Source organism: Antedon mediterranea, chromosome 8 (assembly GCF_964355755.1).
Source record: "Antedon mediterranea chromosome 8, ecAntMedi1.1, whole genome shotgun sequence".
NCBI lineage: Eukaryota > Metazoa > Echinodermata > Crinoidea > Comatulida > Antedonidae > Antedon > Antedon mediterranea.
The window spans coordinates 23,051,616-23,073,189 of record NC_092677.1 but is presented as its reverse complement, the minus strand read 5'-3'; the positions used below and the strand labels follow the sequence as shown (position 1 = coordinate 23,073,189).

At 34.8% G+C, this 21,574-nt stretch overlaps 1 protein-coding gene across 2 annotated transcripts in view; it reads right to left on the bottom strand.

The window, feature by feature from the left end:
• LOC140057276 (rotatin-like) overlaps nucleotides 1–21,574 on the bottom strand; it is a 110,331-nt gene that overhangs the window by 27,037 nt on the left and 61,720 nt on the right. For both annotated transcript variants that reach the window (XM_072102859.1, XM_072102860.1), the window contains exons 9-24: nucleotides 20,683–20,953; nucleotides 19,931–20,101; nucleotides 19,494–19,706; nucleotides 19,005–19,114; nucleotides 18,505–18,622; nucleotides 18,173–18,292; nucleotides 17,500–17,616; nucleotides 17,230–17,363; nucleotides 16,493–16,661; nucleotides 15,300–15,399; nucleotides 14,375–14,475; nucleotides 13,950–14,070; nucleotides 12,874–13,024; nucleotides 2,997–3,185; nucleotides 2,561–2,809; nucleotides 1,581–1,880 (exon numbers count right to left, since the gene is read on the bottom strand). In XM_072102859.1, the coding sequence (XP_071958960.1) occupies nucleotides 1,581–1,880; nucleotides 2,561–2,809; nucleotides 2,997–3,185; nucleotides 12,874–13,024; nucleotides 13,950–14,070; nucleotides 14,375–14,475; nucleotides 15,300–15,399; nucleotides 16,493–16,661; nucleotides 17,230–17,363; nucleotides 17,500–17,616; nucleotides 18,173–18,292; nucleotides 18,505–18,622; nucleotides 19,005–19,114; nucleotides 19,494–19,706; nucleotides 19,931–20,101; nucleotides 20,683–20,953 (2,634 nt within the window). The remainder of the gene's footprint in view (nucleotides 1–1,580; nucleotides 1,881–2,560; nucleotides 2,810–2,996; nucleotides 3,186–12,873; nucleotides 13,025–13,949; nucleotides 14,071–14,374; nucleotides 14,476–15,299; nucleotides 15,400–16,492; nucleotides 16,662–17,229; nucleotides 17,364–17,499; nucleotides 17,617–18,172; nucleotides 18,293–18,504; nucleotides 18,623–19,004; nucleotides 19,115–19,493; nucleotides 19,707–19,930; nucleotides 20,102–20,682; nucleotides 20,954–21,574) is intronic.

The window sequence follows — 21,574 nt, the reverse complement described above, 5'->3', positions numbered from 1 at the left end:
ATAAGGAGAAATTGGTCGAAAAAGCAAAACTGGAAAAATCTGAAGAACTAATGGGGTGGATTCTATGTGTGGTAAGACACATATAGTACTGCTCTCGATTTTTTGATTTGCCGAGTGTTGTTATGGACACAGGTTTGCTGAATGCTCTACCTGGCATAAAATTTTGCCATACAGGCAATTTAGAGTCCTACCATTCGACGATGCTAAAATACTGTCCGAAGCGACTACACTTCCCATACAAAACCATACTTGCCAGAACCCAATTGGCAGCAATAGACCATAATTCAAACATTAGCCGTAAACATTCATATTTTGTACAGACTAAATATTCAAGATCCGGCCGAAATTTTGATAAATTATCAAACCCATTTTTTGTTCGGTCGACCGCTTGATTAGACGGAAAACGATATGTTGGAAGGAGAAACATTGGCTACATTTTTGCATCACGCGTTAACATAATGGAGACGGGCATCGAGCACCTTTGCACTTTCTGAATATCAGAAACAGTTTAGAGAGGGATTTGATAAGCTTGGTCTAATTGACGCAAGAATTTAATTTATGCCGTATGCTTTAATTTATTTCATTTGAATATTTATGCAAATTACCACTGATAACCATAAGCAAATTCATCCATCTTAAAGGTGGCACATCCTTGTTCACAAGGACTTGGTGTTGTAATTGGTGTGATTGATAAATCAAATTGGTTTGCATTTGTATATGCTTTTTCCAAACTGTATAACCAATACAATGTTTTTTTTAAATTTAATTAGCTTATGCAGGTGAACCATTTGTGGTCTTTTTGATGCATCCGACAGCACAGAAAATACTAACAAAGATGGTACTATGCATATTGAAATCATAGTTTTCTGAGCGAGGCTCAAATGGGAGAGTAAAGGAAGAGACAGTCTACTATGGCTAGACTGTTAAATGAAGGTAATGTTTTGTAATGTTATTTTGATATCTTCTTTTTTAAATATTTTATATTTTACCTGTTTTGTATATTTATATTTATAATGTACGACTACCGTTTCAGCCATCGGCTGTTTGTGTCATTTGACTTTTTTTAAATAAAGATATACCGAATATTATTATTCAAAATTCATCAAATATATAATGGAAGTAGCTGGTAGGTATTGTAACAACTGCTATTGTTTCTTACAGCACTCCAGCGCACATAAAGTACATTGCATTTGTTTTGTGTTTTTTTTTGGTTTAAGTTTGAAAAAAGTCCTGCAATTCGTAACTGGCACAACTAACTCCCCTATCTTTGGATTTGTTATGGAACCAAGGATAACATTCATTGAAGGAACAAGTATTTATCCGACAATCTCAACCTGCACCTGATAACAAATGGTGTGGCTAGACGGTGAATGATGTAGGTTTACGTTGATTTTTTACATGAATGGTCATTGTTGTTCAATGGTATGGATTAGGACTTTTGTCGGACTTGGCTTGCCATAATAGTCTCCACATCACCTTGGTGTATATTTTGAACCATGCCCCAATGAAAGCCCAGTAAATATTTAAATAATATTCACATTTTGAAAACCTTACCGTTACGGTATGTAAAATTTACATACCATGCTTCCGACGACATCGGTAACTTCTGAACGAAGGAATGGATAAGAAGCCAGAGCTGTTTATGAAGGTATCTCTCAGCAACAACCTTATCACTGTGCTCTTGGTCACCACGTGGGCCTGCAGATCGCTTCTGTAATAGGTTCACCAGTGCTGTCTCTCCTTGACCTATTGCATCCCCTAACCATATTCTCATCTTTTGTGAGATTTCATTGGTTGACATTATCAATGATCTTAGAAGTTGTAGCACTTCACCCAATAGGAGTTCATCTTCTGGGCTGGCCGGTATAACCAACAAAAATCTTGTGAAAAAAAAATCATGAGTGTTAACACACTGTACAATATTATAGAAATTATAGATTGATATTTCTATATTAACATTATGCCATAATCTGTGGGTACACAATGAAATATAAAATATTAAAGAAAAATTATTTAGAGGCTAGTTAAAATATGAAGAAATAAATAAAAGTATGCTTGGGAAAAATTTATTGCATATATGGAAGCCACGAATTATCAATTGCCTTTTGTTAATGTTTGCTACTTCGCAGCAAAACTGTGCCACTCTAGCTAGGCCAAGTTCATGCATGTTCAGTGCCTACAGCAGCCAAACTGTGCCACTCTGCTAGGCCAAGTTCAGGCATGTTCAGTGCCTACAGCAGCAAAACTGTGCCACTCTGCTAGGCCAAGTTCATGCATGTTCAGTGCCTACAGCAGCCAAACTGTGCCACTCTGCTAGGCCAAGTTCATGCATGTTCAGTGCCTACAGCCGAATTCCATGGTACGGTATATAAAACATAATAAATAATAATAAAATATTTACTGGGCTTTCAATGGGGCACAGTAAAAAATATAGCCCTCTGTGACCTGAAGACATACTATATCCCTACTACAATAAAAATGTGTCTGATTACGTCCAAGAACAGCGATTGGGAGCAATTACATTGCAAACTATAAAATGAATAATACATAAATAATATACCTTCCAATGGTTTCTGTAAGTTCCATCATCAATGGCTCAATGTCATAACCAATATATGGCCTAATGTTGATGTTTGGCTTGAGATTAAACACTTGAACAGCTTGCGTTACATTTCTAAGTGCTTGCCTAACACTGTGATGTGACTGAGCAGAGCGAATTCGTCCCAAGCAATGTGCTAGGAATGCTTGAGTGTAAGTTGTAAGGAAGACAGTGTTATCTGTTTCATTCATCACTAGTTCTGGGCTGAATCTGCAAGAAATCAATTTTATTTATTTTATTTCTACATTATTTTCTGTGTCGAAGTTCTTCCTTGGAAAGAAACATTTATTCATTACAAATGGCCAACTGTACTTCAAAAATAAAATATTCAAAATTAATTAGTTAATACAAAATAAATTTAAAAAACATAAATATGCCAATATGAAAATGAACCAACTTTGAGGTGTCTTTGTCTTTTCTGTTGAGTTTTGCAGCAAGTTCTTCCAAGCTACCAGCTCTGGCCACATGCCATGAGATCTTCAACATGGCAGCAGCATCAATGTCATCCAAGAGTTGTCTTGCTTCTCGAAACCTATCTACAGATTCATCACCAATACTCATTGTACAGATAAATGGAAGTTGATATCTAATGAAGACAATTTATTACAAAGATTATACTGGAAAGTAGCAAAGATAGACCACACCAATCTATAAAGGGAATGGCTGCAAACAAACAATGTAAAATTACAGGCCAATATCAGTTGTGTGTCATATCGGTAAGTTAGTAGAAAAAGAAATTCAAAAACAAATAGTTAAATACTTTAGTGAACATGATGTCATGAATGTTGATCAATTTGCTTTTAGGAAAAACCATTCCACAATAAATTGCCTCCATAGAGTGATTGATGATTGGCTAGAAATTCTTGATGAATCCAAAATGGTGGGCGTATGTTTCCTTGATATTTCAAAGTGTTTCGACATCATTGATCATTCTATTTTAATAAATAAACTTTCACACTATGGATTCAATACTGTCGAAATAGAAATTATCTAAGCAATAGAAAACAAATTGTTGTTTGCAACGGTAGTAAATCCAAAGCAACCAATATTGACATAGGTATACCCTAGGGAAGTTCGTTAGGTCCTATTTTATTTTTAATATTTATTAATGATATTTCACAGTACATCTCTCCTGGTTCTTGTAGTATATTTGCTGACAATGTTGCTATCTATGTTAACGGGAGTTCAACAAACGAAATCAATCAAAAACTTCGAACTATTATGGATAATGTCAATTCATGGTATGAGGACAACAAACTCAGTATAAACCTAGGGAAAACAAAAGTTATGTTAATTCGAGGGCAACATTCTAGCCCAGATGGTGATATTAATATTTTTTTTAATGGTAAACATAGTTTGCCAATTATCTTGGCAAAGTTTTGAGCAGAGAAGAAATTACTCCCTTGCTACCCTTATGTATAAGTGTGTCCGTGGTGCTGTACAAGATAGACTTTATAATGAAATCGAGATGGTAATAGACAGACATAGATATATATAGATATATTTAAGAAACTATGTACATGTATGTTGTAATGTTTTATGCTGGACCTTTTGAAAAACAACAATGTCTCCTTTGTGGGACAACGTTGATATTGTTATCCAGTGGAAATATGTTTATAAATAAATAAATAAATAAATAATTTAAACTATTTTATAGTAACAATTTTTCAGGAATTGTAAAATATGAATTTAATACTTATGTTGCATTCACCGCAGGGAGAAGACCAATGAATAATGTAAAGGCCTACCCCCACATGGACGCCGATTTGAGTGGGTCAGATGAAGAGGTTCACGAGGGGGAGGTTTCAGAGCCGCTAAATCACGCTGAACCTGGTTCATCAGGGTTGGACTCAACAAGCCTGGATGAAGAAAACAGAGGTATGGCCTAACTATTGCTATTAAATTACATTGTTGAGTACAAAAACATTTAAAATAATGAGAATCAAAATTCAAATCAGATCTTTATATTTGTTTAACAGATTCTGACACATCATTGGAAGTTCCACCGCTAGTGCAGAATGAGAACTCGCTGCTTGATGGCTCGCTGGATGAAGGCTTCGCACCAAAAAAAAGTAGAAATGAAAAGTACAGAGCATAAGAATGAAGCAAAATATGACGGTAATTATGTTGTATTTTAATTTGTTTAAAAATTGGCTAAACATCCCCTAATTTCATGGCATGGATTTTACTGTGATCTATATTGGAAGATGCCATTGACAAGACAATTTTAAAACTGATTGACTATCAACAAAAACAGAATAATCAAACATCAAATGCTGTATTAGAAATGGAAAGAGAACGCCAAGTTATGTACGAAACCTTTTCAGGCACACACTAGATACAGTATTGTCACCACTGATGGCAAAACATACAAAGTGCCAGAAGACATAGCTTTTCATTTAGAAGACGAACACTTGCTAGCTTTTTATTTAGAAGACGCACTCTTGCTAGCTTTTTATTTAGAAGACGAACACTTGCTGCTACCACCAACAATATCATATAACGCACTAGCAGAGGTGACTGCTATCACCCTTCAATAACTTCTTAAAATTATATTATTATTATATACAGAGAGAAATTAGTCAAAAGATACCTTAAAAAGATGAGTTTTTAATAATTGTGGGTGCTTGTTAAATTACAGGTGCTAAGTCGTTACAAAAAGCAACTGAGGTACCCTCGTCGTCTTGTTTGGTGGAGATGTGGTAAAGGAGTGTGGTCATAGGACTGAGGAGCCAGCAGTGGACCAGACTTCAGCTGCAAAGAAGCAGACGAAGAGGAAAGCCTCTGGAAAAGAACACTGAGAGTGACCGACCAAGCGCGATGCCCCGGCGGCGCCACTGGTTATGCAGGGGACATCGGCCTCGTTTGGCTCAGCGGCCAAGGTGGTCAATGCCTGCTTTTATCTCAACCTGCAACTGTCTCGGCGTGCGGACCTCTGGGACGTGGAGCGAGTGGTGCGGTTGGAAGGTGGAATTGCCCTGTTTGGTGATCCAACCACGTTTCCCACTGAGCGGGAGATCAGCAAATTGACGAGGCACGGCTATGCGGTGAGATTAGTAGTGGTTCTAGGCTACTCGACAACGATCCAATTTGATAGGCTTCTGGCCTTATCCCGATCGAGATGTTCGAGTAATTGGGAATGTGGGATTGGATCATTCGGTCCAATCCACGGACTGGTCAAGGCAGGATCAACTTCTAATGAGGGTGTTGGGTCGTTGTTTGGACGGCCGCCACCACCACATTCTTATTTTCGACATCACTGGAATACAAAGCGACGTCACTGGGGAGGAGTGCCATTATCGCGTCTTAGACATTTTACGTCCAAGTCGTGTGTCGAAGGAACAGTGGCAATGATGGCAAAACATACAAAGTGCCAGAAGACGCTAACTTGCCGCTATCAGCAACAATATCATATAACACACTAGCAAAGGCGACTGCTATCACCCTTCAATAACTTGAACAATGACAGGAGGACTGTTTTGGGGCAAATTAGCAGAACAAATAACCTATGAGGGCTACCTGATTGAACTGCAAAGGTAGACATGGGTCCTTTTCCTGTACCTCAACAAAATGAATTGTGTTTATTTACATCACAACAGGTAAACACAGCAGTTACTGAGTTGGTGTATAGAGAAGACGTTTTTAGCCTTTACAATAATAGCAAAGCATTCATTATTAGGAATAAATCTTGTTAGGTCGCTATTGGACGAGGATAAAATAACAAAAAAATGTTTCTTTTAGGTGCTGGTGCCGTTGCTGGTTTTTTTGTTACAGCAAGAAGAACCAAAACAATTAATGTTCCGGAAAATAACACATCTACTTAAACCTAGATTTAGCGGCAAGGAGGAAGGTATAAATACAAGAATTTTAGAAGAAAATGCATAGAAGAACTTTACAACATATCTTCGCGAAGTTGCAGGTACATAGTAAACATACGCAATTTACAAAAAATGTACTGTAACAAATGATTCTTGTTGTATATATGCGAATGTTATATATGTATCTGAAAAAATAATTTTATTTTACTATTTCTGTAAAACAGCAATATTAACTAACATTTCCAATTATAACATTCGCTAAAACGTAGAGGAAAGATGATGCCTGTAAAAGCACAAATGCAAAAGAAACTGGACTTCTCATTTGAGACCGACTATTCAAAACTCAAAGAAGCAAAAGTTTTTAAAAAAGGCAGAAGAAAATCAAGAACAAGTATCATTACAGATGCTTCAGGAGAAGGGCCAGGCACACTTAAAATTAACAGCGTTCGTAGAGCTATTGGCAAATACTTCACAATATTCTTGCCTAAAAATAAAGTCGTCCCGGTCATTGAAGTGGAAAGCTTGGTTGATAAAGATAGAAAGGGTGAACCTATGGACAAAGCTAAAAAGATACTTAGACATAAGCAAATACAGTGGACTAAAAATCAATATGCTGACTATTGCACTGTGGAAAATCCATCAGCTCGACTTACACTAGATGCACTAAGGGAACACACAAAGTATGTTGTCTGGTACAATATTGACGGCCTAAACTTACCCATCTTTAACTTCTGCCGCCGCGCGCTGTATTAACGTCCTGCAAAGTACCGATATCGACCAATGCCACAATCGATTACATATCATGTGCAATTCTAATAGCCAGAAAAATAACACTGCTGCAGTAGTATTTAGTAGGTCAAAAAAGCGACCAACTTGAATTTCCCTACTTACTAATGATGTAGATACCTTGAAGGAGGTACGCACTCTGGGAGGAGATGCCAGACAAATGTGTTTACTACAGACTTTTACATTAACAAAAACTAAACACCATATTCTATATATTATAATGGGATAAAGCCATTGTACAAGGCTAGTAGTACTGTTACCTACGTAAGACAATAGAGCCAATTCATTGTTACGTGGTCTCCTTTTTAAAAAAAAAACAATACTACCATTTTGGTTAAGGTGCACATGTGGGAATTGCAAAATAATGCAGTCATTTGAAGAATGTCTATGTTGCACCGAGGTAGCAGATGTTATCAGCACCAGAGACCGTGATGTGGAGATCACCGGAGAATTCTGGTGCATCACCGGCTACCCAGGATTTCATGCCAATTGTCTTGATGTGTGGGCTCTACAGGATGGCAAGAAAAAATACTCCCAAAAAATTCTTGACTAAAGAAGTTAAATCAATGCATGAGTAAGTATTTATGACAACTGTTTACTATTACATTCATTTTGTGCAATTGGCTGAAAAATGTTGATTATTTAAACTGATTATATACTGTATTCGGACTAGTTATAATCTTATATGGTTTTTGACTAAAAATCTATATTTTTTGTTACAGAAATGAAATGGACACATGGCTACATGGATCGGAGCAATCGTGTTATCATCCCAGCATGTGTTGTTTCAAGAATCCAAAACACATTCTCATCTGAGCAATACACCGGTTTTAAATATCCGTCCAATTGAGGAAATAAACTGTTTTGAAGATGAGGTTTTATTCCTACAAGATTAAATTCAAAATCTTGAAACCAATCATCAAGAGAAATATCAGACTGTGAGAACTGACTGATAGTGGAAAGGGAAGGCTGTTTACATTCAATATGTCTTTCAATTGCTGAATTGCTTGGGGCCTATTGATAAGATACCAATTACTTCCCAATACTCTGCCTCATACAAGCTTTGCTTTTTTGAAATTTTGTCCCTCTTATTTTAATAAAATTATTGTTAATTATTTATAATTAATGTTACTTTGAATAAATTCCTAGGAAGAAAGTGACTTTTCTGGTGTAAAATTACCTAATCTGCACAACAGTTCAGATGATGGCATGTGAAATGGGTGAAGTGGCTGATTGTCTAACAGAAGAGTTTATTTTAAAAACTCAACCAGTGGCTTTATTTGATTCTACAACACTCCCTTTGCTTGGTGCAGTCACATTTTAATAAAGATAACAGCTGAGTTTAAGGAACACACAAACGTAAAATGAATTTCTCTTCTGTGTTTCCTGCCACTTACTTTGTGTTTGTTTGTTGTTGTATTTCTGATGTTTTATGCTACAAGACAGCCACACAATTTATTTCAATTTTTGTTGTTTCAATTGACTTTTTTAGTCCAATTTTTGTAAATAATACCAGGGGGTGGTTTGAAATGGAAACATTTGAACAATGGTTTTTTGATATATTTATACCGCACGCCAAGGATTTTCCAGGCACGAAATTGCTTATTGGAGACAACCTGTAGTAGGCTGCCAATGAACACAACATTTATTTTACTACCCTACCGCCTAACCCGACTCATTTGACACAGCCCTTAGATGTGGCTTTTTTAGGCCTGCTAAGATAATTTGGAAGGCCATCCTTGGCAATTGGAGAGAGGAGTCAAGATCATATTAAAGGCACCATTCCAAAGGAGATCTTCCCTTCGATTATGCTCAAGTTGATGAAAGGGTTGGAACCCAACGTTAAAGCAAATTTGGCATCTGATTCCGTGCTCCATTTGACCCAAATCAAGTGCTAAACACATGCCAGAAAATGGCAAAAGGAATAATAAAGAAATTGCAAGACCATATCTGGAAGCCTCATCTAATACAGGAACGAGTAGCAACCAATATAAGCGAAAGTAAAGAAGTGTTTTCAGTGCAAACAGCCAAGAATATAGAATAATCATCACACTCAGTATTACTTAGTGAACAAATTTAGCAGTGTCTGGCCAACTGTGTGAAATCGATATTGGAAACATTTACACCGGAACAGAGGGCAGAAGGAACAGATTCCTTTCTCGTATTTACCTATTTACCTGTTTTTGTATTACTGTTTCTTATTATTTATTATTATTTATTATTCTTGTATTATTTGTCTTACCATTATTGAATTTTATTGAATTGAGAAAAATTGATTATGATGCACTTTTAAAGTTGTTTAATGAATATTTCAGGGAGAGTAAGAATGTAACAAGAAAATAATATATTGTAGCAAAACCAAAGCCGGGTGAGACAAGAGTTATAAATAAATTGGAATAGTTGTGTATTGAGGGCGCTGTGTTATACATACAGGTGGTTATTTGTGATATAAGGCTGTGCATATTTTGTTTCAGGCCTTTGCTATGTTCTTATTTCGCATTTGCGGTTGATCAGGACGGCACATTGTATCCTCGATGCAATGTTGCTAAATAAAAATAATATCGACACAAAATTTTAGTCACACTCATTGCGGAATTCATGGACATAATAAACTCATGACCTCTAGTAGCTGTATCAACGGACCCTGATGATCCAACCATACTTACACCTGCCATGCTCCTCACACAAAAACTTGATCGCAGTTCAGCACCTGTAGGAAACTTTGACCTCAACCAAGCGTACACCTCACAATGGAAGCATGTACAGAACCTAGCCAAAGTATAATGGTGTGTCCACACGTATGTGTTTAGGGCGAGTTGTTGCCGTGTCATGGTGTTGTATAAGTATAACTTGAGGTACTATTTATTATAATTAATAATTGTTCGTTGTTGTTTCTTATTCGTAATATTTTGCAAGGCTTGATTTCTCATGTACTTAAATGATTTGTAATGAGGTTTTATTTGGTTATTTTATTTTAATAAAGTATTACTACAATCCAGATGAACTGTAATGAGGTTGCTGTACTTAAAAATATCAAATAATTTTTTTCTATCTATCATGCCTTTTTCAGATGTTGATTCTGATAGCTCATACACATTGAGCAGCTCTGATAGTAACTCTAACAATGAACCTAATACGTCTGAAATAAGAGTGATGGAGTCTTCCTTGCCTATGAGTCGTCATTGGACCATCTTTTTAATACATGCCAAGAGTGTGGTAGTCTATTATAAATAAACTGTACCGGGGAAGAATGATCGTTAGAACGGATCAAATGGACCACAACAATTACAGAGGAAGGCGGAATTCACAACCACTTGTGCAAAAAATAGCTAAAGGAAACCTTGAGTTGGCCGCGTCAATTTTATTTTAAGGTGGCACATATCATAAAATGTTCGACATTGCAACTACCATGAAACTGCACATCCTTTCCGAAAAACATTATTTCAACATTCAGAAGTCTTTTCCCTTTAATAAATGACCTGTACAATGAAACCAATTGTATATGGATAGATTCGTTTCGCTATCAAGATATTTTTGTTGGTGGAGATGGGCACAGTGACAGGCCTGGCCATAGTGCCAAGTATTTGGGGTATTCTCTGATGGAGGAGAATAGTGAGCTCATTATTTATTTTGAGCTTGTCCAAGTCTCGGAAACGCCAGGCCAAGCTTTAACAAATATGGAGCGAGGCAGTTTCACAAGCGGCAAGCGACTACCTTCTAGAAGATGTAAATGTGTCAGGAGTGCACTATGGATGTCCAAATTGCAAGTGATATGAATAAGAACTACCCGAAATAAAGTTTTGACATTTTTCATGTTGTAAAAAGCATCACCAAGAAGTTAAGAGAGAAATCAAAGAAGAAAGGTTGCGGAACCTTAGATTTTGGATATCATCCAAAAATCATCTGTGGTGGTGCTGTGCTACCTGTAATGGCGATTATGCTGGAAGTTATTAAAGCTTTTTTTTCTAGATTTTTGTGTATATTGGAGTACAGTATGTGTTGTACATGCATATTGAGTATTATGTTTACAATTATGTTATTAACCTAATCATTTAATAGTTTATACTATATTAAGGACAAGTGGCTTTCTGTACTACAGCATGTCTGCAACATCCATGAATGAGCGAGTGCAGATAAATTCCACAAATGCAGTCACGACCCACTATTGGAGGATATGCATGAAATTGAATGGCTGACACCAGGTAGCGATGCTCATGATGCACTTCTAGGTGTTGTTATGAACTATAAATTACTGAAAAATATGCACAAGAAGACACTTTTTAAACACAGGTATGTAGAAAGATTTCAATCTGATTTTTCAAGTGATTCTAATGATTCTGATGATTTGGAAGAGATTAGATTCAAATGTTGGAATATAAGGTATAAGATACAGTGATGTTTCTTATTTGTTTATTAATATTTTGCAGGGCTTGATATCTCATGTACTGATTTGTAATTGAAGTAATGATTTGATGCTACAAGAGTACAATAACTAATAAATCGGAAGGATAGCATCCAAGTGTTTGCATTCTCCTCTTTTGTGTGGAACCACGACCTGGCGATTGCAAGACCAATATCTGGCAAGACCAATATCAGGAACGAGTAGCAACCAATATAGGTGAAGGTAAAGAAGTGTTTTCAGTGCAAACAGTCAAGAATATAGAATAACCACAATCAGTATTACACCAGATAAACCCATGGAAGAGTGGAACTGTTATGGCTGATCAACATCTCATCACGTAAATTCTGACTTTGTGGAAATAGTGTGTGCATGTGAACAAATTTAGCAGTGACTGGCCAACTGTGTGAAATCGATATTGGAAACATTTACACCGGAACAGAGGGCAGAAGGAACAGATTATGAATATTTCAAGGAGAGTAACAATGTAAAAAGAAAACAAAAATTGAAAAAAGCTGTAATACTTTAATTACATGTGTTTTTTCTCGTATTCTAAAAGATTCAAAGTTGCATAGAAAATGGACAGAACTTTTGTATATATAATCTCATGTATACTTTTACGTGTGTTAACTAGTATCAGTATAGCCATAATAATGTGTTGTTTTTGTAAACTATAGTAATCAATAATATATGGACAGTTTGTCTGAAATAAAGTTGAATTGATTGATTGATTGATTGATATTGTAGCAAAACCAAAACTGAGTGAGACAAGAGTTTTAGCCAAGGATTTTAAGTTTAAGAAAAAATAATCAAGTTCATGGTAAAATTATATCAAAATTCACTGATAAAACACTGATTTGAGGCAAGAAAGTTATGAATTTTTGTTATTGTCAGAAAAAAACTTTTTTAGGTAATGTTAGTATTACACCTAATAATTAAGACTTCCTAGATCAAAGAAGTTGGAGAGCCGAAAGTCATAAAAACCTAAGTAAAAATGACAAAAATCAACACAATTTATAAAATATGTTTCAAAGTGCCTCCATCCAAGTCATTTTAAAAATCAGATTTTTTGTTATTTGTTTAAAAAAAAAATAGTATTTCAATCTGTTTTTTCAAAAAGAATGCAACCAATCTTGACCTTGGATACTGTATTACTTCTGTATTTATGTGCAATGGTATATTTAATTTGTAAGTTTTGAATAAATAATAGACAGATAATGGGGTGATGCAATTAGTTTGCAAGATCAATCATTTGTGCAGTATAACTCTACCTTTCTTTTACTGTCTTTGGCAAGCTGAAGTGTGAAGTCGATGATTCACTTTCTGGTGAACTTAAGCTAGCAATTTCATCAAACAGCAAAAATGCTAGCACATAAGCTGAACACACCTGCACTTGATCAACATATCGTTTAAGCAAGGTACCTGCAGGAAATCCAGTGGGAAAAAATACCGTAAATATCTCCCCTTTATTGTTACATCTAGTTTTATTTATTTATTTATTTATTCTGGTTTATTAAAAACAAAGACATGGCAGTACAAAACTGAATTGCGTCCAGTAACATAAACATAAAAAATATACCAAAAACGAGCAAGATTTACACAAACATCCAATATAAAAAAATATATATATATATACAAAATGCATTAAAAAAAAATAAAGAATATACAATTACAAATTTACAAAGATATATATCAAAAACGAGCAAAATTACACAACCATCTAATATAAAAATACAGGGTTCTCACCAGCATGTCAGAAGTGCCGGTCGGCGATTAAATCCGGGGGAGGGGGGTTACGACTTCAGTCCCCCCCCCCCCCCCCAAAATATAAAGTTGATTAAAAAATTTTTGTTTTGTTTTTATTTTTCAATAATAGACTAGTATGTATTTATGTAATGTTGCATTTTCTAGTGTCTAGCTAGCTTGCTAACCTAGGCCTCCCTAGCTAGGCCTATATGTTATGCAAAAAGCAAAGCAAACTTAACTAAAATATAAAAACCTAACACTAACATTTACAAGATCAATTCTATTTGATAACTGCTGAACCCATACACAGAGCATAGTTGTTTGCTTGACATAACAGGGTATTCCCCTACACAGGTCTCGCACTGTGCGGCCAGCTTGATAGAAGCATGCAGCTCACACATGTGCATGATGCAATGGTTGAGTGAATTCAGGGATCATCTTAATTCCATGGTTTGTTAACTAAACACATGGTGGTGAATATGCCTGAACAATTTTACCAGAACAAACCAACAAAAAATGATTTGGATGTGGGTCTTCAATCTGGTGGGGGTTCTATTTGTAAATTTATCAAAATTGTGTTTGTTTGTAGAAAATGACTTACATCTAAGTACAGTGCAATAGACATCTATCTGATGAGCTAGTCTGTGCCTCAAATTGGCTTGTTTATGCAGTAGATGTTTAAGACACACAAGACAAGGTTCTATCATATTCTGCAGTTCAATCTATTAAAGAATAAAATCAATGATAACATGTGCTATAACAGATACGTATGCTTAAATGACATCTTAAAAATAAAAAAATTAATTTAATTGAATAATCATTGTTTCCCTTATTAATCTTTGCCAAATTTGATATTTCTATAAAATTCTAATTTGTGTGTTGAAGACAGACTTTATTTTTACTTTTCTATTCAACAATGCATTACCACAGTATTTTTTATTGACATGGCCTAATATCACTCCCTAAATAAAACAATGACATGGGCTCAATGTTCATTATAGCAAATATGAATACAGCAGGCCATACCTGGTCAGAGATACTGGTCTTGGTGGACAATGCTTGATGCATGATTTCCATTATGTGCTCAACTCCTCCATTAGACAAGAATGCACCATGTAATGTAACATCTAATAATGGAAAGTAATAATAAAAAAAAATCAATTGACCATATTTAGCACAGGAAACAATGATTTCAAAAATTCTCTTTTCAAAGTTAATACCATTTAAGAGAAATCCTCAACAATTTATTGACTTAATTGAACTGACGAGTTCTTTCACCTCAATTGTTATAAATTAGGAAAGGGAAACACTGATTTTCTCCTAAATAAATACAGTAGAACCTTCATTTTACGTACGGTACGGGACAAGGCGTACGTAAAACACAGGATTCGTAAAATCAAGGTTGACCTTAAATTGACCCCAAATACGTAGAGATCGTAGCTATAAAGGCTACCCTGTTTGTCTACTTTACTGAACAGCATGCAGGTTGTCACTAGCTAGGCCTTGCCTAGACTATTCAGGCCAGGCTAGCAGGCCTAGCAAGATGTGAGGCCTAACTAGAAAAGTACAGTACTGTATATACAGCCTGTGAGATGTAAAAATAAAGTGTAAAATATCAATGTTCTTGTATTTTCTATCAATAAAAACAGTCGCTGCTTAAATGCACGTGCGTAGCTTGTCTCAAACACACAGCAGAATTCCTCACACAGCAGAATTCCTCACACACACACAGCCACAGCTTTGTTGTGCTTTGTTGTTGTTAAATTGCACCCTCAATGTAAAAAAATTATGACGTCATCGGTTATTTTAAGCGTACGTAAAATCAAGGGAACGTAAAATCAGGGTACGTAAAACACAGGTTCTACTGTACCACTTCAGGCAAAGGATGAACATTTCTTTCACCTCATTTACATAAACATGTGATCAACCAAATTTAACCTTAGAATATTACCTTGTAATAATATTGATACTTGCTCCAGGGCGGATTTCCTGAGCTTTAATTCAGTTGCAGAGGTTGCAAAGATGTTAAACACTTGTAAAAGGCGATCAACCTATAAACAACAAAGTTAATACATACGTAACAATACAAGATGTATTATATAAATGAAACATTACATTGAAATGTTGTCTTTGGTTGAGCAATAAGGGTTAATTGTGAGATCAGTCAATACAAAGCAAAATTGTTTAGCACACTGACGACCAATATTTCATAATGCAGAATATTGGACTCAATATTCTAAAAATAATTTATTCATATTTCAAACATGTTTCAAATGTGGATTCAGTATATGGTTATCAACTATAACACATCACACATTTTTATTTCAAGTGAATACAACTAAATAAACAGTTTGGGACAAAAGTTGAAATAAACACTTATCATGCTTAGTTACTGGTTATTATTCTCCTTTTGTCATATCAACAATATAAAACAAAAAACAATAGAAGAAGAATTTAAAACAATGCTTTATCTGATCATTAGCAATAGTTTTAAATTTCTAAGACTTGTCCATGCTTATCCAAATACTCTAGCCTCAAATAAACATTTCTACTATAATACTATTAAAGACTGAAATATCTTGCTTCAAATATTAAACATATTAATAATGGGAATGGCAAGATTAAAAACAATGCATTGAGTCGGATGCCTCTCATCCTCTCCACAAAGTGATCATAGACCAACTTAATCCAAGTGGTAGATTGAGGCTCCTCAGTGTGAAAACAAATCGATTTGCTAAATCCTTTATTCCCTCCGGTATCATCCAGTACAACAGGAAGTCAAGAAGATAATTTTATATTGTAATTTTTTAGATGTTTTTATATGAATGGTTTTATGCTATATTTGGTTTTATAGTGTTTCTTTGTTATTATGACGAGCAATGAATTTCCTTTTTGAGGATCAATAAAAGTTATCTTATCTTATCTTATCTTATCTTATCTTAACAATGTTACCATTATTATAATCATTCTTTTTTATACTTTGTAATGTTTTGTGTCATCCTGATATTTTTTATGCAAGTACTGAATAAAACAAACAACAAAACAAAGACAATATCTTTTAATATTAAATTTATATTGTTTGTCTGTGTTTGGCTTTGACTGAACGAAGACTACAAGTGGTTTATTATGTGATTTTAAACATACCTGGAAAATGAATTGCGGCGTTTGGTCGTCTAATGAAACTGGCTTCTCCAGAACAAACAGAGATGAGAAATCACCGAGTGGGTTATCCAGAAAAGATGGAAGTTTATACTCTGCATCTGTTTCCAATGTTAAATGCCATAACACTGCTTTCATACATTCTGATCGTACACTATAAATAACCAGATAAAAAACTGAATATCACTCAGACAAAAGTTATGGTAATAATAACCATATATTAGAACTCGAATAGAGTTTTCCGGTGTGCTGATAATAACAATAATGTTGAATGGGATGTAATGACGTTGGCTCTGTATACATATAGTACACATTAAAGAACTTGGTACACTACTTGAATAGTGCTGATCTGGGTAAGCATGAGTACAATAATAATTAACTTTACCCTTAATGTTTATCTAATATAGCAGTGTTTCTAAGCTCATTATACAAAAAAACCATAAAATGTGACTGATTTCTGTGACTCCAAAAAAAGAGCTTGTGTGACAATCCTATCCCACCATTGAAGTTAAGATTTTAAATAGGAATTGATGTCGCTTCTTGTATAGCATGTGATGTGAGAATTAATTTGTTATTGTTTCGATCAATATGCTTTGATCATCCTCAGGAGTGAGAATGCCACTAAATAAGTGGTGTACCGCAAACTTTATATCAAAATATATTGATTTCGCATGCAAACCTTCAAACATATATAATTACAATGAACAACATAAATACAGTACCTGCTATGTTTTGATAACATCATTCTGAGAACTCCACGGAACTGTTCCAACTTTGGCACTATCCCATCAGGGCCAAGGTCAGTAAAGAGGTCAATAACACATCTTCCTAATGGAGTATGTTTACTTGCAACAGCCTGTATACAGAAATATGTATATACAATTAGCTAAATAAACATTTAGTCTTAACTTAATTCAATCAAACTGACTGTTAAAAATCTCAATTCTTGCTTTTGTTATGGTAACCTAATTGTATTAGTATGTGATTTGTACCTGCAGAAAAGGTAAGCATGGGATCAGAGCATCCTTCAACATTTTCCAAAGACCAGATGTCATAAGTAACTGTCCTTGTAGTAGGTGTAACATGATGTTACTTGCTGCTTCTGCGGTCTGTAAATAAAATAATATTTAATATCAATACACTAGTTGAGTGGTCGAGCGGTTAAGGCAGGGAGCGCCGCAAACCATAGCTACTGTATATATAATTGGCATAGGTTCAAGACACTCTTTGAGCATTATTCTGGTGGTAGAACAAGTCTTGTTGGATAATGACTTAAAACTGGAGGTCCAGTGTACACATCTGGCTCGTGTGCACTTTAAAGAACACAGTATATCTTTTGGGAGATTGGCGGATTACCTCGGTGCACTGGTCAATTCAGGCCCTGTTGTTGTGGACAGACGAACGGGTGCTGTTTGGTGGCAGAACTTGACATGAAGGGACACTTCGGGGAGAAGAAAGTTGTGGTATGTGTCGTATACAGTCTAGACTATAATTGGCAAACCATTTAGGGAAGCACGTATAATATTTGTATTGGTTCTAAGTAAAGTATAATTAAATAAAGAACTATTTACTGTTTAGAGTAAACAATGCCTTTAGGAGTGACCCTCCATGTCTTGCTAACAAGGTTTTATGCAGTTTAATAGATTATTTCTTATTATCACTTACATTAATATTGTTTAGGCCATTATTACAGATCTCTTGAAGGATATTAGGAGAAACAAGGAACTTGATAGCTTTACTCGAATCAATGTTACCATGACTTGCTTTCTCAATATTTAAACTCTCCTGAAAAAAAAGTACCATAAATTCAATTCGTATTAGCCTGAAGAGAGAAACTGTACTTTCTTTTTTTTTTTTTTTTTTCAAAAACTTTTATTTTTTTCTCCTTTTATCAAAAACAATACACTTAACAGAACGAAACAAAAAGAAAAACCAAAGACGTTTGAGGACGTCAAACTGTACTTTCTATTCATATGGTAAAAAGTATTTGAACCTACCTTGCATATAATCAAGATTTCATCATAAGCATGTTTACGCACATTCTCCACTGGTATTGATAACAAGTCAACCACAATCTGATCAGTTTCATTACTTTCACTGTAATTATGCAAGGCACTATAAAAATGATGTACACAAATTATTTATTATTAGTCTTTTATTTTAAATCAAATAAAATGTTTGTAGATAAAGTAAACGCAATAATAGAAATTTAATATTGCCCTTATAATACTGTATATGGCATGCAATTTATTTAATCAAAACTTTAAAGATAGTAATTGTATTCAGTGATTTAAATATTTATCAGTGTATTATTTAATGATCTACTATGGTACAAAACATCTAAAAATTGTAAAATGTTGACAATAAAGTAGACTTATATCTTGTATTATTAGAATCACTTCTTCCGAGGATTGAACCAAGAATTGCTTGTAATGAACTAATTTAAAGAAAAATTAAAAAATGCACATCAATTTATAAATTGTAACATAAAACTTACAATAACGAAAGTAGCTGAATTGTCTTTCTAACCATCCATAGGCATCCATGACAAGATAGGCCAAGAATGGCATCTTTAGCATACATTACAAGGGTATCTATAGTAGTATCCTATAGAAAAAGTAGAAGTTAAAATCAGAATTAGACAACTTAATATAACAATAACTTTTATTTATTTGAGGTAGTATGACAATGGTGATAATATTCAAGTGCACAACTTGAGCAGAGTAATAGGAACGTTTGTACACCTTTCCATTCATCTTCAAAAACATAGGATAATTTTCACTTTGCCGTCCAGGAAAAGTTGATTAACCTTTAGTTCCAACTCCTCAAGATGTACACATCACATACCCAAATCAGTGTATGCTTTTGATATCAAGGTGTTCATGCCAAAGAATAGAATATAAATAAAATATGAGCCTCCAGAATTTTAACTTTTACGTAAATAAGCATCATGGCTGAAAGCTCCAGCATTAGAGTAAAGACAAACCTTGTTTCCAACTTCTGCAAATAAGGAGTGATATGCCTCAAATGAATAGCACACATTCTTAGTCCTCTGCAATGTTCTTAATTTCTCACTATCAATTTTTTCGAGCAAGCTTGCAAGTTCATCATTTACAAATGAAAAAGTTGTCTTAAAGATGGGGTCAAAGTTCAACAATGTGATGATGCGAATTATGCTTTCTGGCATAACATCTGGCATCTGGTATCAAAAGAAAAATAAACACAAAAATACTCAATGATTAATATTACTTGAAATAAAAGTTTTATAAAAGAAATGCATGCAGGAATCATACCATCTTAATAGATTTAATATTACATTTAGGCATTATAAAAACAGTTTAAAAAAAAATTAAATTAACCATCTTTTTTTTAAATTACAATTTATATTGAATCAAATCATTGTATGATTACTTTGTCTTTTACCTTTTCCAATGGCACTAGTTTGGTGATAAAGTTGATCATGAAAAGAGCTGATCCCAAGAATACCAGCCTGTGTTGAGTCACAACTTCCTGATCATTGGTTACTGATAAAGCACTATGATGCCCCACGAGGCTCTCACCTAAACTATCCAACACCTCAGTAATCCGTTCCACCTGTTACGAAATAAAAAAAGAAATGATTACAGGTATTTTTTTTAAAGAGGACTTTTTCAACATGTACTGTATCTCAAACCAACTTGTATCAGCTTACATTCTTTAAAATTTTAAACCACTCAAGTTATTAATTAAAAATGAATTAATGAATGTGAACATTTGGTTATACTTTCACTTAACTACTTACTGAATTTAGGCTGCACTGGCCATACATTTGTATATATAGTTGGAGGTCTGCATCATACTGTATAATGTTCTTACATAGCAAACAGGGTACAGTTCAAAAAAAAATATTTTATAGAGGTATAAGACATTATCTAAATCTAAACATTTAATAGTACTGCAACAGTAACAGCTTTATTGGTTCAACAACTTGAAAGAACTCCTCAACACACAAGGTCTCTATCTGAATGCCCTCTATAGGAGAGCGAAATTCTATATTTATAGGCTTACAGTATTGTTATGTATTGCAAATTCGATAAAATAAAATTGTCTACAGATTTGTACATTATACTGATATATGTGTTTCTACAGTACTATCATTTAAAAATTAATTAACCAGTCATGTACTATTTCCTTACCATGGATTTTCCAATGACACTTTCATCATCCCAAATCCTGGATGTCATGGATATTTCCACAAGCTGTAAGCATTCATGCAATAGGTCCATAACAACAATGAGAAGTTTTGAATCCCTACATTCAAGATGAGGTACGACATGTGCTATGGTATCAATGACAAACTGAGGAAGAGTGAGCTGATTCATTTGTAGTAAGAGTGCATCCGCTAGATCTGCCTCAACTTCTGAGCCAGAAATCATGGACACATTTGCAGCAAAAACTGATGAAGGTCTGTTAAAAGAAACGTCAGTTTTGTTTACTCTTTCATTGGCATATTATAATATAATATATAATGCGTCATTTATATAGCGCTATTTCATAAAGATCAGAGCGCTGTGGCCTTTTCAACAACATTCTTCTCCCCTAAGGGTCACATCGTGTCATCAGCAGCCAACTATGGCGCCATTACGTCTGTCCACGACATTGTGTGTGAACTAGTACACCGGGATAACCCCCTACTCGTCTCGAAAAATGTACTAGGGTCTTTAAAGTGCACACGAGCAATATGCATACACTGGACCTACGGTTTATAGTCCTTATCCGAGAAGACTTATTCTACCACCAGAACCCATGGAGCGAGTGAGCCTCGAACCCTTGTCGATGTTATGGCTATGGATTACGGTTCCACTGTCTTAACGGCTCGGCCACTCGCTCGCTATTATAAGTATGAAATATGTGAATGTGCATCGTGTGCACTAAAGGTGTAAATTACGCCAACAAACAATTTTCCTCTACAGCCTATATCTTAAATGTATGCACTATCTGAAGGGTTTTTTTTTGTATATCCTCCAAGACAATAGCAAGAAATTGACCCTTTATGGAAGGTCACCCAAAATATCAGGTACCTTGATG